The sequence below is a fragment of the Grampus griseus genome, assembly GCF_964374135.1.
Source record: "Grampus griseus genome assembly, chromosome: X".
In the NCBI taxonomy this organism is placed as follows: domain Eukaryota; kingdom Metazoa; phylum Chordata; class Mammalia; order Artiodactyla; family Delphinidae; genus Grampus; species Grampus griseus.
Genome location: NC_138999.1, coordinates 59,626,617 through 59,642,700, shown reverse-complemented (window position 1 = coordinate 59,642,700; position 16,084 = coordinate 59,626,617). Strand labels below are relative to the sequence as shown.

The 16,084-nt window shown below is 38.0% G+C and overlaps 1 protein-coding gene across 1 annotated transcript in view; it reads left to right on the top strand.

Moving 5' to 3' along the window:
- TEX11 (testis expressed 11) overlaps positions 1-16,084 on the top strand; it is a gene marked incomplete at both ends in the record, with an annotated part of 320,506 nt that overhangs the window by 28,525 nt on the left and 275,897 nt on the right. Inside the window, 2 exons of the mRNA XM_082682068.1 lie at positions 1,307-1,387; positions 1,478-1,597. Of these exons, the coding sequence (XP_082538194.1) occupies positions 1,307-1,387; positions 1,478-1,597 (201 nt within the window). The remainder of the gene's footprint in view (positions 1-1,306; positions 1,388-1,477; positions 1,598-16,084) is intronic.

Genomic DNA, 16,084 nt, shown 5'->3' with positions numbered 1-16,084 from the left:
CTTTCTGGGGAGGAGGGGAGAATATATCTGTTGGGGATGAAGCCTACTGCCTGATACTCCTCCTGTTCATATCCAGAATGTTTCCACATTTTGCATTTTCGTGCATTTTAGGATATGGGATTTTGCCTCATTCCATTTGCTGTTTTTCAGAGGTTCTTCATAATTTCATATCAACTGAAAATGCCCCTTATTTTTCAGGACTATTATTAATAAGAAAAATATGTATATTTTTCTTTTATTTCTAGAAAATATATATAAATCCCTAGAAAGGATATATATATATACACTATATCATATAAATATATATATATATCCTTTCTAGGGGTTCATAGTATATAAAATTTATAGTATATATTATATATATATATCATAGTATGTACTATATACACATCATTTCTAGGGATTTATAATAGAAGGGGTGGCTGTAGTGTGTGCTCAATCCTCTATCTTGATTCAGTCCTTGTTTGCTTCCACAGTATTTGTGCATATTACTTAACTATTTATTTAGGTGTCTGTCAGTTATAATACTGTGAGCTTCTTCAGGGTGCCTGGCATGTAAAGGATACATAATAAACGTTTGCTGGATTAAGAAAAATTTTATTAGAGACGTAGTTAAAAACTAGAACCGAGGTATGTTGACTTACAGTCTAGTGCTTATCATATAACTTTCTTCAAGTATGTGAGGCATTAAGTTTTTCTTTTTAAGATGGTGGTAGGAGTTTATTAATTTATTTTTGCTGTGTTGTGTCTTCGTTTCTGTGCGTGGGCTTTCTCTAGTTGTGGCAAGCGGGGGCCACTCTTCATGGTGGTGCGTGGGCCTCTCGCTATCGCGGCCTCTCTTGTTGTGGAGCACAGGCTCCAGACGCGCAGGCTCAGTAGTTGTGGCTCACAGGCCTAGTTGCTCCGTGGCATGTGGGATGCTCCCAGACCAGGGCTCGAACCCGTGTCCCCTGCATTAGCAGGCAGATTCTCAAGCCCCGCGCCACCAGGGAAGCCCCAGGCATTAAGTTTTAGAACTTTCTCTTCCTGTCTAAATTATCTCAATGTTTTCTTTCAGTATTTTCTTAGAAGATGTGTTTTCAAGTATATTAATTTTTTATTATTGCTTTTCTTAAGACCGTTTCTCTTTAATTATGGAGTTCTGAGCAGAGCACAGAAGTCTAATAAATGCTGTTAGTTTTTTGTTTTCTGTGGATTACACTACTGAATATGAACAGAGGATTAAATATTTTCTCCAATATAATCCTCAGTCAGTTTTGAAGAGGTGTGAGTTTTTAAAAATTATTTTCTAACTTCTTTCTTCCAGCTGAATATGAAAACAGGAAAAGGATGGGTGGATGGTGGAAATGCTGTGATCGCTGATGAATTTTTTCAAGCTGCCATGGCTGTAAGTTACCATTGATTTTTAGCTGTGGCAGTTATTAGTAACAATTGTGGTTATTCTCATCATTACATTGTATTGTGGTTTATTTTCCAGGGTCTGGAGAAGTTATATGTCAAATTAATGCAGAGTTGCTCCACTGAGGTCCATGTGACTATGCAGAAGACTGCTACGGAGAGTGACCTTTTCAGAGTGCTTTCTTACCAGGCAGAGTCAGTAGGTATCATAGTCAGTAGGGCCTCACAGTGGGGCATTTTATATACGTAAATGCAAAAGTGATGACATATAACCTATTAGAAGAAAGTCAGGTGTCATTGGTCTTTTATAGGATATTATATTTGGCCTTTTTAATCTCTGTTTTATATCTGAAGGTGACATTACTAATGGTGATTGGTACCTATCGGGGTGGGTGAGATTGAAAAGACTTATATAACTAATCATCATTTTCAACCACTGCATGTAATACCTATCATTTATTTGTGGCAGTGGCTTCTACTTGAAATACCTGTCTCTGTGGATATCTTACATTCACAGTCTACCTAAAATATTTGCCCAAAAAGAGCCTTCACATTTGCAATTATTCTGGGTTGTTCGCTGATGTTTTCTAAAAGTCTGCTGGTGTCAGTGTTCAGAGTTGTACTTTACCTCAGTTTGGCTTGTGGGTTTTCTTCTTTTGTCACCATGCAGTTAGGTGTGCATTTTCAGTTGAAAAAATGTAAGCTGTGATGAGTTTACTCTCTGAAATTATGTAATTCTAGAAATGAAAGAGACCTTAAGAATCATCTAGCGTAATCTTAGTTTTATTTCTTAACATCTTCATTGAGATATTTATAATTTGTATACTATAAAATTAACACATTTTAAATGTACAATTCAATGGTTTTAGTATATTCATAGAATTGTACAACCTTCACCACAGTGTTAAGTTTAAAACATTTTCATTACCCCAAAAGAAACCCCCTATCCATTAGCAGTCACTCCCTATTCCTCCTGACCCCAGCACTAGCAACCACTAATATACTTTCTGTCTTTATAGATTTACCTGTTCTGGGCATTTCATATAAATGAAATCATACAATATTTGATCTTTTGTGATTAGCTTGTTTTACTTAGCATGTTTTCAAGGTTCATCTATGTTGTAGCATGTATCAATATTTTTATTACTAAATAATGTTATACTGTATGGATATACCAGATTTTGTTTATCCATTCATCTATTGATGAACATTTGGATTGTTTCCAGTTTGGGGCTATTATGAATAACTCTACTGTGAACATTCATGTACATATTTTTGTGTGTACATTTTTACATTTCTCTTGGATATATACCTTGGAGTAGAATTGCTGAATAACATTATTACTCTATGTTTAACCTTTTGTGAAACTGCCAGACTGTTTTCCACTGTGGCTGTACCATTTTACACTGCCACTAGTCTCTGAGGGCTCCAATTTCTGCATATCTTTGAGTTTTATAGATTTAGCACTTACATTTAGGTCTTTGATCCATTTCAAGTTAATTTTTGAGTATGGCATGAGGTGGGAGTCCAGCTGCATTCTTTTGCATATAGCTATCCAGTTGTCCCAGCACCATTTATTGAAAAGACTATTCTTTCCCCATTGAATGGTCTTAGCACTCTTGTCAAAAATTGATTCTGGCGAGGCTCTGGAACTCTTATTTGACTTTGTGGCGTGGAGAGTTTGTGAGGTGGTGTTATCCCGATTTTACAAATGAGGAGCCTGAAGCTCAGATAGAATGCCCTAAAACCAATAACACATTGAGTAAATAATACTTAAATAAGAAGGCTACTAGAGGAGAACTTCAGGATGGCAGAGGAGTAAGACGTGGAGATCACCTTCCTCCCCACACATACATCAGAAATACATCTACATGTGGAACAACTCCTACAGAACACCTACTGAATGCTGAAGAAGACCTCAGACTTCCCAAAAGGCAAGAAACTCCCCACGTACCTGGGTAGGGCAGAAGAATAAAGAAAAAACAGAGACAAAAGAATAAGGATGGGACCTGGACCTCTGGGAATGAGCTGTGAAGGAGGAAAAGTTTCCACACACTGGGAAGCCCCTTCCCTGGTGGAGACAGCAGGTGGTCGGGGGAAGGTTTGGGGCCGTGGAGGACAGCGCAGCAACAGAGGTGCAGAGGGCAAAGCAGAGAGATTCCCACACAGAGGATTGGTGCGGACCAGCACTCACCAGCCTGAGAGGCTTGTCTGTTCACCTGCTGGGACGGGCGGGGGCTGGGAGCTGAGGCTCCGGCTTTGGAAGACAGATCCCAGGGAGAGGACCGGCGTTGGCTGTGTGAACACAGCCTGAAGGGGGCTAGTGTGCCACAGCTAGCCAGGAGGAAAAAGTCTGGAACTGCCTAAGAGGAAGGAGACCACTGTTTTGGGGTGCACGAGGAGAGGGGATTCAGAGCACCACCTAAACAAGCTCGAGAGACGGGTGTGAGCTGCGGCTATCAGCGCGGGCACCAGAGACGGGCATGAAACGCTAAGGCTGCTGCTGCAGCCAACAAGAAGCCAGTGTGCAAGCACAGGTCACTATCCACACCTCCATTTCCAGGAGCCCGTGCAGCCTGCCACTGCCTGGGTCCTGTGATCCAGGGACAACTTCCCTGGGAGAAGACACGGCACGTCTCAGGCTGTTGCAACGTCATGTTGGTGGTCTCTGCTGCCTTAGGCTTGCCCCACATTCCATAACCCTCCCTCCCCCCGGCCTGAGTGAGCCAGAGCCCCCTAATCAGCTGCTACTTTAACCCCGTCCTGTCTCAGTGCAGAACAGACACGCTCAGGTGACCTACACGCAGAGGCGGGTCCAAATCCAAAGCTGAACCCCAGGAGCTGTGTGAACAAAGAAGAGAAAGGGAAATTTCTCCCAGCAGCCTCAGGAGCAGCGGATTAAATCTCCACAGTCAACTTAATGTACCCTGCATCTGTGGAATACCTGAATAGACAACGAATCATCCCAAAATTGAGGCGGTGGACTTTGGGAGCAACTGTAGACTTGTGGTTTGCTTTCTGCATCTAATTTGTATCTGGTTTTATGTTTATCTTAGTTTAGTATTTAGAGTTTATTATCATTGGTAGATTTGTTTATTGATTTGGTTGTTCTCTTCCTTTTCCTTATATATATATATATAGATAGATAGATAGGTAGATACTTTTTTCCTTTTTCTCTTTTGGTGAGTGTGTATGTGTACACTTCTTTGTGTGATATTTTTCTATATACCTTTGCTTTTACCATTTGTTCTAGGGTTCTGTTTGTCCTTTTTTTTTTTTAGTAGAGATTTTAGTGCTTGTTATCATTGGTGGATATTTTTTTGGTTTGGTTGCTCTCTTCTTTCTTTTTTTCTTGCTTTGCTTCTGAGCCGTGTAGCTGACAGGGTCTTGGTGTTATGGCAGGGTGTCATGCCTGTGCCTCTGAGGTGGGAGAGCCAAGTTCAGGACATTGGTCCACCAGAGACCTCCCGGCTCCACGCAATATCAAACAGCGATAGCTCTCCTGGATATCTCCATCTTGACGATAAGACCCAGCTCCACTCAACGAACAGCAAGCTACAGTGCTGGACACCCTATGCCAAACAACTAGCAAGACAGGAACACAACCCCACCCATTAGCAGAGAGGCTGCCTAAAATCATAATAAGGTCACAGACACCCCAAAACACACCACTGGTCACGGTCCTGGCCAGCAGAAAGACAAGATCCAGCCTCATCCACCAGAACACAGACACCAGGCTGCTCCACCAGGAAGCCTACAGAACCGACTGAACCAACCTTAGCCACTGGGGGCAGACAACAAAAACAACGGGAACTATGAACCTGCAGCTTGCGAAAAGGAGACCCCAAACAGAGTAAGTTAAGCAAAATGAGAAGACAGAGAAACACACAGCAGATGAAGGAGCAAGGCAAAAACCCATGAGACCAAACAAATGAAGAGGAAATAGGCAGTCTACCTGAAGAAGAATTCAGAATAGTAACAGTAAAGATGATCCAAAATCTTGGAAATAGAATGGAGAAGATATAAGAAACCTTTAACAAGGACCTAGAAGAACTAAGAGTAAACAATGATGAATAACACAATAAATGAAATTCAAAATTCTCTAGAAGGGATCAATAGGAGAATAACTGAGGCAGAAGAATGGATAAGTGACCTGGAAGGTAAAATAGTGGAAATAACTACAGCAGAGCAGAATAAAGAAAAAAGAATGAAAAGAATTGAGGAGAGTCTCAGAGACCTCTGGGACAACATTAAACGCACCAACATTCAAATAATAGGTATCCCGGAAGAAGAAGAGAAAAAGAAAGGGACTGACAAAATATTCGAAGAGATTATAGTTGAAAACTTCCCTAATATGGGAAAGGAAATAGTTAATCAAGTCCACAAAGCACAGAGGATCCCATATACAATAAATCCAAGGAGAAACATGCCAAGGCACATGTTAATCAAACTATCAAAAATTAAATACAAAGAAAAAATATTAAAAGCAGCAAGGGAAAAACAACAAATAACATGGAAGGGAATCCCCATAAGGTTAACAGCTGATGTTTCAGCAGAAACTCTGCAAGCCAGAAAGGAGTGGCAGGACATATTTAAAGTGATGAAAGGGAAAGACCTACAGCCAAGATTACTCTAGCCAGCAAGGATCGCATTCCGATTTGATGGAGAAATTAAAACCTTTACAGACAAGCAAAAGCTAAGAGAATTCAGCACCATTAAGACAGCTTTATAACATATGCTAAAGGAAATTCTCTAGGTAGGAAATACAAGAGAAGGAAAAGACCTACAGTAACACACCCAAGACAACTAAAAATGAAAATAGGAACATACATATTGATAACTACCTTAAATGTAAATGGATTAAATGCTCCAACCAAAAGACATAGACTGGCTGAATGGATACAAAAGCAAGACCCGTATATATGCTGGGTCACTTCAGACCTAGGGACACATACAGACAGAAAGTGAGGGGATGGAAAAAGATATTCCATACAAAGGGAAATCAGAGGAAAGCTGGAGTAGCAATTCTCATATCAGACACAAGAAAACTTAAAGAGTATTACAAGAAACAAAGAAGGACACCGTGTAATGATCAAGGGATCAATCCAAGAAGAAGATATAACAATTGTAAATATGTATGCACCCAAAATAGGAGCATCTCAATACATAAGGGATATGCTAACAGCCATATAATGGGAAATCGACAGTAACACACTCTTAGTAGGGGACTTTGACACCCCACTTTCACCAATGGACAGATTATCGAAAATGAAAATAAATAAGGAAACACAAGCTTTAAATATATTAAACAAGATCGACTTATTTGATGTTTATAGGAAATTCCAACCAAAAACAACAGAATACAGTTTCTTCTCCAGTACTCATGGAACATTCTCCAGGATAGATCGTATCTTGGGTCAGAAATCAAGCCTTGGTAAATTTAAGAAAATTGAACTTGTATCAAGTATCTTTTCCGACCACAGTGCTATGAGAGTAGGTATCAGTTACAAGGAAAAATCTGTAAAAAATACAGACACATGGAGGCTAAACAATACACTATTTAATAACCAAGGGATCACTGTGGAAATCAAGAAATACCTAGAAACAAATGACAATGAAAACAGGATGGCCCAAAACGTATGGCATGCAGCAAAAGCAGTTCTAAGAGGGAAGTTTATTGCAATACAATCCTACCTTAAGAAACAAGAAACATCTCAAACAACCTAACCTTTCACGTAAATCAGTTAGAGAAAGAAGAAGAAAAAACACCCAAATGTAACAGATGGAAAGAAATCATAAAGATTAGATCAGAAATAAATGAAAAAGAAATGAAGGAAACAGCAAAGATCAATGAAACTAAAAGCTGGTTCTTTGAGAACATAAACAAAATAGATAAACCATTAGCCAGACTCTTCAAGAAAAAAAGGGAGAAGACTCAATAAAATTAGAAATGAAAAAGGAGAAGTAACAACTGACACTCCAGAAGTACAACGGATCATGAGAGATTAGTACAAGCAACTATATGCCAGTAAAATAGACAATCTGCAAGAAAGGGACAAATTCTTAGAAAAGCACAACCTTCTGAGACTGAACGAGGAAGAAATAGAAAACGTAAACAGAGCAATCACAAGCACTGTAATCGAGACTGATTAAAAATCTTCAAACAAACAAAAGCCCAGGACGAGATGGCCTGACAGGCGAATTCTATCAAAAACTTAGAGAAGGGCAAACACCTATCCTTCTCAAACTCTTCCAAAATATAGCATAGGGAACGACACTCCCAAACTCATTCTATGAGTCCGCCATCACCCTGATACCAAAACCAGACAAAGACATCACAAAGAAAGAAAACTGCAGGCCAATATCACTGATGAACATAGATGCAAAAATCGTTAACAAAATACTAGCAAACAGAATCCAACAGCACATTAAAAGGATCATACACCATGATCATGTGGGGTTTATCCCAGGAATGCAAGGATTCTTCAGTATATGCAAATCAATCAATATGATAAACCATATTAACAAATGGAAGGAGAAAATCTATATGATCATCTCAATAGATGCAGAAAAAGCTTTTGACAAAATTCAGCACACATTTATGATAAAAACCCTCCAGAAAGTAGGCATAGTGGGAACTTACCTCAACGTAATAAAGGCCATATATGACAAACCCGCAGCCAACGTCGTTCTCAGTGGTGAAAAACTGAAACGATTTCCACTAAGATCAGGAAGAAGACAAGGTTGGCCACTCTCGCCACTGTAACTCAAAATAGTTTTGGAAGTCTTAGCCACAGCACTCAGAGAAGAAAAAGAATGAAAATGAATCCAAATCGGAAGAGAAGTCAAGCTGTCACTGTTTGCAGATGACATGATACTATGCAAAGAGAATCCAAAAGATGCTTCCAGAAAACTACTAGAGCTAATCAGTGAATTTGGTAAAGTAGCAGGATACAAAATTAATGTACAGAAATCTCTTGCATTCCTATACACTGAGGAAGAAAAATCTGAAATAGAGATTAAGGAAACACCCTCATTTACCACTGCAACAAATAGAATAAAATAGCTAAGAGTAAACCTACCTAAGGAGACAAAAGACATGTATGTAGAAAACTGTTAAGACACTAATGAAAAAAATTAAAGATGATACAACCAGATGGAGAGCTATATTACGTTCTTGGATTGGAAGAATCAACATTGTGAAAATGACTGTACTACCCTAAGCAATCTACAGATTCAATGCAATCCCTCTTAACTTCCCAATGGTATTTATCACAGGACTGGAACAAAAAATTTCACAATTTGTAGGGAAACACAAAAGACTCCGATTAGCCAAAGCAGTCTTAAGAAAGAAAAACAGAGTTGTAGGAATCAGGCTCCCGGTCTTCAGACTATAGTACAAAGCTACAGTAATCAAGACAGTATGGTACTGGCACACAAGCAGAAATATAGATCAATGGAACAGGATAGAAAGCCCAGAGATAAACCCACGCACATATGGTCACCTTATTTTTGATAAAGGAGGCAAGAATATACAATGGAGAAAAGACAGCCTCTTCAATATGTGGTGCTCGAAAAACTGGACAGCTACATATAAAGGAATGAAATTAGAATACTCCCCAACACCACGCACAAAAATCAGCTCAAAATGGATCAAAGACCTAAATGTAAGGCCAGGCACTATCAAACTCTTAGAGGAAAACATAGGCAGAACACTCTGACATAAGTCACAGCAAGATCCTTTTTGGCCCACCTCCTTGAGAAATGGAAATAAAAACAAAAATAAACAAAGGGTACCTAATGAAAGTTAAAAGCTTTTGCACAGCAAAGGAAACCATAAACAAGACCAAAAGACAACTCTCAGAATGGGAGAAAATATTTGCAAGCAAAGCAACTGAGAAAGGATTAATCTCCAAAATTTACAAGCAGCTCATGCAGCTCAATATCAAAAAAACAAACAACCCAATCCAAAAATGAGCAGAAGACGTAAATAGACATTTTTGCAAAGAAGATATACAGATTTCCATCAGACACATGAAAGGATGCTGAACATCACTAATCATTAGAGAAATGCAAATCAAACCTACACTGAGGTATTGCCTCACACCACTCAGAATACCAGCATCAAAAAATCTAGAGACAGTAGATGCTGGACAGGGTGTGGAGAAAAGGGAACCCTCTTGCACTGTTGGTGGGAATGTAAATTGATAACAGCCACTATGGAGGACAGTATGGAGGTTCCTTAAAACTACAACCGTGCAATCCCACTACTGGGCATATACCCTGAGAAAATCATAATTCAGAAAATGTCATGTACCACAGTGTTCATTGCAGCTCTATTTACAATAGCCAGGACATTGAAGCAACCTAAGTGTCAGTCAACAGATGAATGGATAAAGAAGATGTGGCAGATATATACAGTGGAATATTATTCAGCCAGATATATACAGTGGAATATTATTTAGCCATAAAAAGAAAGAAAACTGAGTTATTTGTAGTGAGGTGGATGGACGTAGAGTGTGTCATACAGAGTGAAGTAAGTCAGAAAGAGAAAAACAAATACTGTATGCTTACACATATATATGGAATCTAAAAAAAAAAAAGAGGACTGAAGAACCTAGGGCCAGGGCAAGAATAAAGATGCAGACATAGGGAATGGACTTAGGACACAGGGAGGGGAAACGGTAAGCTGGGAGGAAGTGAGAGAGTGGCACGGACATATATACAGTACAAAATGTAAAATAGCTAGTGAGAAGCAGCTACATGGCACAGGGAGATCAGCTCGGTGCTTTGTGATCACCTAGAGGGGTGGGATAGGGAGGGTGGGAGGGAAGCGCAAGAGGGACGAGATATGGGAATATATATGTATAGCTGAATCATTTTGTTATAAAGCAGAAAGTAACACACCATTGTAAAGCAATTATGCTCCAATAAAGAAGTTAAAAAGAAAAAGCCCCCAAAAAGGCTATAATTTTTAGATCTGTGTCAACTAAACATAGGAGGAATAGAGAGTTACAATAATGTTATCTTTGAAACTAAAAATCAAGTTTAATGATCTAGAGAACAAATCAAATTGATCTAATTTGGCCACTGTTTTTAAAAATTTTACCTCTATTTATCAGTCTGGGATTGCACCGCCTTTCCGATTCCAAAGGCTGTTCCAACCAAGAGCCTTTTGATGAGGAAATGACACAGGGAATGGAGTGTAATAAAATACCAAGTGTGTTATTTTGAATTCTTCTCATGCTTTAGAATGGAAATACTTTAAGCTTTGTTAAAATGGTGCAATTTTATATTTTCCATTTGACTACCTTAAAACGTTCATTGTCTTTTAATGAAACTACAGGGGGCAAGAGCAGAGATGAAAAGATGTGATACTGTAAAAGGGATGGCTTTTAGCTTCTAGTACTTGAGTGAAGACACTACAATAAAGTAAGATGGAGTGCAGCAACAAGTTTTGTGCCTTGAAGCCTCCTCTTCTCTGTGGCAGTAATTTGGAGTTAATTTGTGCAGCTTCTCAATAAAAGACTTTGTGTTTAAAAAAAACATTAATTGATCCTAAATGTGAGGGTTTATTTCTGGACTCTTGATTCTCTTCCAATGATCTATATGTTTGTCCTTTTACCAGTGCCACACTGTCTTGATTACAGTAGCTATGTAGTCAGTTTTGAAATCAGGAAGTGTGAGTTTCTAGCTTTGTTATTTTTCAAGGTTATTCAGCTCTTCTGGGTCTCTTGCATTCCCATATGAATTTTAGGATATGCCTGTCAATAATTGCAACAAATCAGCTGGGATCCTGATAGGAATAGCGTTCAATCTGGATCAGTTTGAGGAGTATTGCTATCTTAATAATGTTAAGTATTCTGATCCATGAATATGAGATATCTACCCATTTATTTAGGTTTTGTTTAATTCCTTCTTATTTTTTAAATGATGAAACTGAGGTTCAGAGAGAAGGTGTGAGTTAGTTGAAGATCTAAGACCAGAACCAAGATTTTCTGACTTTTAGTCTAACGCTCCCTACCCTACAACGTAGGTTGACTATTTAAAAAGAGAACCCCTTGTGGTAATTTTGTCTTGCCTTGTAATGTTAATATCCTTTGTGGGCTACTTTAATGCAATTACTATAAAAAACTGATATGAAGTCCAGCAGGTCTTGGTCTTATATCTCAGCTATTACACGAACTTGCTGTATGACCTTGGGCTGTTACTTAAACTTCTCAAGCCTATAAGATTTCAATATTTAAGAAACCAACTCCCTGTGTAATACACTGTGTCACTGGTACATTTGGCTTGATAGCAGTTCACGTGAGAAAAAAACCTGAGTGCTTTATATAATTTTTTATTGACATATACTTGATGTACAGTATTATGTTACATGTGTACAATATGATTGACAATTTTTAAGGTTATACTCCAGTTACAGTTATTATAAAATATTGGCTATATTCCTGTGTTACACAGTACATCCTTGTAGCTTATTTTATACATAGTAGTATCTTTTTCTCTTTCTTTTTCTTTTAAATTTTTTAAACATTTTTATTGGAGTATAATTGCTTTACAATGGTGTGTTAGTTTCTGCTTTATAACAAAATGAAACAGTTATACATATACATATATCGCCATATCTCTTTCCCCTTGTGTCTCCCTCCCTCCCACTCTCCCTATCCCACCCTTTAGCTGGTCACAAAGCGCCGAGCTGATCTCCCTGTGCTATGCGACTGCTTCCCACTAGCTATCTATTTTACATTTGGTAGTGTATATATGTCCATATATACACTACCACTCTCTCACTTTGTCCCAGCTTACCCTTCCTCCTCCCCGTGTCCTCAAGTCCATTCTCTAGTAGGTCTTCGTGTTTATTCGATCTTGCCCCTAGGTTCTTCATGAACATTTTTTTTTGATTCCATATATATGTGTTAGCATACGGTATTTGTTTTTCTCTTTCTGACTTACTTCACTCTGTATGACAGATTCTAGGTCCATCCTCACTACAAATAACTCAATTTCGTTTCTTTTTATGGCTGAGTAATAGTCCATTGTATATATGTGCCACATCTTCTTTATCCATTCATCTGTTGATGGACACTTAGGTTGCTTCCATGTCCTGAGTCTTGTAATTAGAGCTTCAGTGAACATTGTGGTACATGCCTCTTTTTGAATTATAGTTTTCTTACTCAGGGTATATGCCCAGTAGTGGGATTGCTGGGTCGTATGGTATTTCCATTTTTAGTTTTTTAAGGAACATCCATACTGTTCTCCATAGTGGCTGTATCAACAACTTACATTCCCACCAACAGTGCAAGAGGGTTCCCTTTTCTCCACACCCTCTGCAGCCTTTATTGTTTGTAGATATTTTGATGATGGCCATTCTGACCAGTGTGAGATGATATTGCATTGTAGTTTTGAGTTGCATTTCTCTAATGATTAATGATGTTGAGCATTCTTTCATATGTTTGTTTTCAATCTGTATATCATCTTTGGAGAAATGTCTGTTTAGGTCTTCTGCCCATGTTTGGATTGGGTTGTTTGGTTTTTTTGATATTGAGCTGCATGAGCTGCTTGTAAATTTTGGAGATTAATCCTTTGTCAGTTGCTTCATTTGCACATATTTTCTCCCATTCTGAGGGTTGTCTTTTGGTCTTGTTTATGGTTTCCTTTGCTGTGCAAAAGCTTTTAAGTTTCATTAGGTCCCATTTGTTTATTTTTGTTTTTATTTCCATTTCTCTAGGAGGTGGGTCAAAAAGGATCTTGCTGTGATTTATGTCATAGAGTGTTCTGCCTATTTTTTCCTCTAAGAGTTTGATAGTGTCTGGCCTTACATTTAGGTCTTTAATCCATTTTGAGTGTATTTTTGTGTATGGTGTTAGGGAGTGTTCTACTTTCATTCTTTTACATGTAGCTGTCCACTTTTCCAGTTTTATGGTTTTTATAGTTCAGTTTGTTAATATGGTGTATCACATTGATTGATTTGCGTATACTGAAGAATCCTTGCATACCTGGGATAAAACCCAGTTGATTATGATCCTTCAAACGTGCTGTTGGATTCCGTTTGCTTGTATTTTATTGAATATTTTTGCATATATGTTCATCAGTGATATTGGCCTGTAGTTTTCTTTTTTTGTGACATCGTTGTCTGGTTTTGGTATCAGGGTGATGGTGGCCTCGTAGAATGAGTTTGGGTGTGTTCCTCCCTCTGCTGTATTTTGGAGGAGTTTGAGAAAGTTAGGTGTTAGCTTTTCTGTAAATGTTTGATAGAATTCGTCTGTGAAGCCATCTGGTCCTGGGCTTTTGTTTGTTGGAAGATTTTTAATCACAGTTTAAATTTCAGTGCTTGTGATTGATCTGTTCATATTTTCTATTTCTTCCTGGTTCAGTCACTCAAGGTTGTGTATTTCTAAGAATTTGTCCATTTCTTGCAGGTTGTCCATTTTATTGGCATATAGTTGCTTGTGGTAATCTCTCATGATCCTTTGTATTTCTGCAGGGTCAGTTGTTACTTCTCCTTTTTCATTTCTAATTCTATTGATTTGAGTCTTCTTCCTTTTTTTCTTGATGAGTCTGGCTAATGGTTTATCAATTTTGTTTATCTTCTCAAAGAACCAGCTTTTAGTTTTATTGATCTCTGCTATCGTTTACTTCATTTCTTTTTCATTTATTTCTGATGTGATCTTTATGATTTCTTTCCTTCTGCTAACTTTGGGGTGTTTTTGTTCTCCTTTCTCTAATTGCTTTAGGTGTAAGGTTAGGTTGTTTATTTGAGATGTTTCTTGTTTCTTAAGGTAGGATTGTATTGCTATAAACTTCTCTCTTAGAACTGCTTTTGTTGCATCCCATAGGTTTTGTGTCATTGTGTTTTCATTGTCATTTGCTTCTAGGTATTTCTTGATTTCCTCAGTGTTCCCTTGGTTATTAAGTAGTATATTGTTTAGCCTCCATGTGTTTGTATTTTTTACAGATTTTTTCCTCTAATTGATATCTAGTCTCATAGTGTTGTGGTCAGAAAAGATACTTGATACGATTTCAATTTTCTTAAATTTACCAAGGCTTCATTTGTGACCCAGGATATGATCTATCCTGGAGAATGTTCCATGAGCACTTGAGAAGAAAGTGTATTCTGTTGTTTTCCGATGGAATGTCCTATAAATATCAATTAAGTCCATCTTGTTTAATGTATCATTTAAAGCTTGTGTTTCCTTATTGATTTTCATTTTGGATGATCTGTCCATGGGTGAAAGTGGGGTGTTAATGTCTGCTACTATGATGGTGTTACTGTTGATTTCCTGTTTTATGGCTGTTAGTATTTGCCTTATGTATCAAGGTGCTCCTGTGTTGGGTGCATAAATATTTACAATTGTTATATCTTCTTCTTGGATTGTTCCCTTGATCATTATGTAGTGTCCTTCTTTGTCTCTTGTAATAGCTTTGTTTTAAAGTCTGTTTTGTCTGATATGAGAATTGCTACTCCAGCTTTCTTTTGGTTTCCATTTGCATGGAATATCTTTTTCCATCCCCTCACTTTCAGTCTTTATGTGTCCCTAGGTCTGAAGTGGGTCTCTTGTAGACAGCATATATATTGGTGTTGTTTTTGTATCTATTCAGCAAGTCTGTGTCTTTTGGTTGGAGCATTTAATCCATTTACATTTAAGGTAATTATCGATAAGTATGTTCCTGTTACCATTTTCTTAATTGTTTTGGGTTTGTTATTGTAGGTCTTTTCCTTCTCTTGTGTTTCCTGCCTAGAGATGTTCCTTTAGCATTTGTTGTATAGCTGGTTTGGTGGTGCTGAATTCTCTTTGCTTCTGCTTGTCTCTAAAGGTTTTAGTTTCTTCATCAAATCTGAATGAGATCCTTGCTGGGTAGAGTAATCTTGGGTTGTAGGTTTTCCCCTTTCATCACTTTAAATATGTCCTACCCCTCCCTTCTGGATTGCAGAGTTTCTGCTGAAAGATCAGCTGTTAATAACCTTATGGGGATTCCCTTGTGTGTTATTTGTTGTTTTTCCCTTGCTGCTTTTAATATTTTTTCTTTGTATTTAATTTTTGATAGTTTGATTCATACGTGTCTTGGTGTGTTTCTCCCTGGATTTTTCCTGTATGGCAGTCTGTGTGCCTCCTGGAGTTGATTAACTATTTCCTTTCCCATATTAGGGAAGTTTTAAACTCTAATCTCTTCAAATGTTTTCTCAGTCCCTTTCTTTTTCTCTTCTTCTTCTGGGACCCCTGTAATTCGAATGTTGGTAAGTTTAATATTGTCCCAGAGCTCTCTGAGACTCTCCTCAATTCTTTTCATTCTTTTTTCTTTATTCTGCTCTGCAGTAGTTATTTCCACGATTTTATTTTCCAGGTCACTTATGTTTTCTTCTTCCTCAGTTATTCTGCTATTGATTCCTTCCAGAGAATTTTAAATTTCATTTATAGTGTTGTTCATGATTGTTTGTTTGCCGTTTAGTTCATCTAGGTCCTTGTTAAAGGTTTCTTATATTTTCTCCATTCTGTTTTCAAGATTTTGGATCATATTTACTATCACTATTCTGAATTCTTTTTCAGGTCGACTGCCTATTTCCTCTTCCTTTGTTTGGTCTGATGGGTTTTTGCCTTGCTCCTTCATCTGCTGTGTGTTTCTCTGTCTTCTCATTTTGCTTAACTTAGTCTGTTTGGGGTCTCCGTTTCGCAGGCTGCAGGTT